The sequence below is a fragment of the Austrofundulus limnaeus genome, unplaced genomic scaffold, assembly GCF_001266775.1.
Source record: "Austrofundulus limnaeus strain Quisiro unplaced genomic scaffold, Austrofundulus_limnaeus-1.0 Scaffold1011, whole genome shotgun sequence".
NCBI classification, from domain to species: Eukaryota; Metazoa; Chordata; class Actinopteri; order Cyprinodontiformes; family Rivulidae; genus Austrofundulus; species Austrofundulus limnaeus.
Genome location: NW_013953413.1, coordinates 9562 through 11683, shown reverse-complemented (window position 1 = coordinate 11683; position 2122 = coordinate 9562). Strand labels below are relative to the sequence as shown.

Genomic DNA, 2122 nt, shown 5'->3' with positions numbered 1-2122 from the left:
CGTTCCCATTTAATTCACAGAGGTCCTGGGGGCGAACCCAAGCAGGTTTTATGCGCAACCGCCAATCCACTTATCCACCCACCTATCATCAACTCCTGAGCCTCAGTGTGCCGTGCAAGCATTATTCTTTCTTTGTGTACATGTCATTTTGTCTTGTACATGTATGTAGCGCGCAGGGAAAAGCGAATACATCTGCAAGAACGCGCATGCTTAAGGTCAACAATTCAACGAGGATTATCAGCATGTCTGCCACCGCGCCCGTTCAAACGGCAGCGCCAGCGCCCGTATGAGAAACATTGATAAACGTTAAACACAAGCAGCAGCACGTGCATGAACGCACCGACGCCGGTCGACAATCGGTGTCTGAAATTAATCTTTCGCTTCACCGGCCGCAGTCTGGTAAACTAAAAAATGAGTTTTGTCAAAATTAATTGAAGAATCAGTAGCTGGGTATTAATTTAAAAACTGTTCCCACTCTCATACGCCAGTAAAGTTTGTAATTCATTGTGAAGTTTGACATACTTCCAAACACACACACACAGTGATACGCAAACACAATCTGAAATTCTAAGCTTGCCTCCAAATGCTTTAATTTGAGGTAAAGGAGACAAAAATTTACTTAATCTTCATTCAATTCTAATAAATCATCAAATCAACAAGGCTTCCTGCTAACTTGGATCCGTTGCTTGAATTCTTATCTAAACGTGGGTGTGTGGTTAAAGGGATTTATTTAATGTCCCGCCAGTTTGGAAAAGGATTTAAAAATATTTTGTGACCAAATTTGAAAAWTTTACAAAAAGAAACCATCATAGGAGTTTACTCCGTGTTAAGCTGCAAAATAAAAATAAAATGTTTAATTTGATGGGTACTCGTTAAATAATAAACTGGCATGAATGTAACTATTTACAAATTAGAAACTACTCATTAACATGAAAGTCACCTTTGTTTTCTTAATTAGATATTTAACAACAAAAAGGACAACAGTTTATAATTTCATTTGGTAGATTCAAAATGGCTATGATTAAGTAATATTATTATGTAATCATTGGATTTAAAAGGGCAGTGAGTCACTAATGATTCTTTTATTGGTTAATCCTTTTCATTTGTCCCAGAAACTGCTCTGATGTCATAAATTTGGGATCCTGTAAATCTGAGTTTGTGGCTAACATTCACTTGTGTTAAGAGAAGAATACCTCAGTTGTTATTTTTTATATGATGGGCAAACTATAGGATACAGAACATGAGCCGTCAGAACTTTAATATGAACCAGTGACGAGCTAGTTGTTCTGTTTTATCACTTGTGTTGCTCCTTCTAACATTTCATTGCCTTTAACTCAAATTTTAGCCAAGTTTGCTYCTTTAGAAACATCCTTCATTAGTAAATTTGAACTGTAAAAGGCAGACAACAGAAAACTCACCCACTGAGGACGACTATGAAGTCCATGACATTCCAGCCGTTCCTCAAATAGGCCCCTTTATGGAAAACAAACCCAAGGGCCACGAGCTTGATCCCCGCCTCGAAGCAGAAAATCCCAATAAAATACGGCTCTGTCTTCTCCTGTAGGAGGAATGTCAATATTAAAGTCAGCTCCGAGACGTTTGAAGGCACAGGATGTAAAATCTTTCACAAACAATCCATCAACAAAACTAATTTGACAGGAAAAAATACATTTCTGGAGGAAAAAAGCAACAGTTTTGAATGATTCTGCTAAAGTTGTGTAAGAAGCTGAACGAGGCGTTAAATGGAGCAAAACCTTCACTAAAAGCTAAAACAGCTAAAAGCTGTAAAACACAAAAGCTGCATGTTAAAAAAGGAAAACACTATCTAAAGCATCAGATAAAAGCTGAAATGTGCAAAACATCAGATAAAATTAACAACAGATTAATTAAARGTCTAAAGCCGCATCAAGTTTTAGCCAGTAAAATATTGAACAATGGGCCTCATGCAAGAACCGTTCGTACGCACAGATTTGTTCTTAAGTTGTGCGTACGAGTGATTTAGGAGAATTTGTGGTATTCACCAATGTTTTCGTATTCTAAGATTTTTTTCAGATACGAACAAAATTCACGACCCCGCTCTCCCCAGCTACACTTTCCACGTCGTCCTGGGGGACTCCGAGAC

The 2122-nt window shown here is 38.0% G+C and overlaps 1 protein-coding gene across 1 annotated transcript in view; it reads right to left on the bottom strand.

Moving 5' to 3' along the window:
* Positions 1-2122, bottom strand: part of LOC106533741 (voltage-dependent R-type calcium channel subunit alpha-1E) — a gene marked incomplete at both ends in the record, with an annotated part of 28811 nt that overhangs the window by 19032 nt on the left and 7657 nt on the right. The window contains 1 exon segment of the mRNA XM_014030171.1: positions 1419-1558. Coding sequence (XP_013885625.1) covers positions 1419-1558 — 140 coding nt within the window.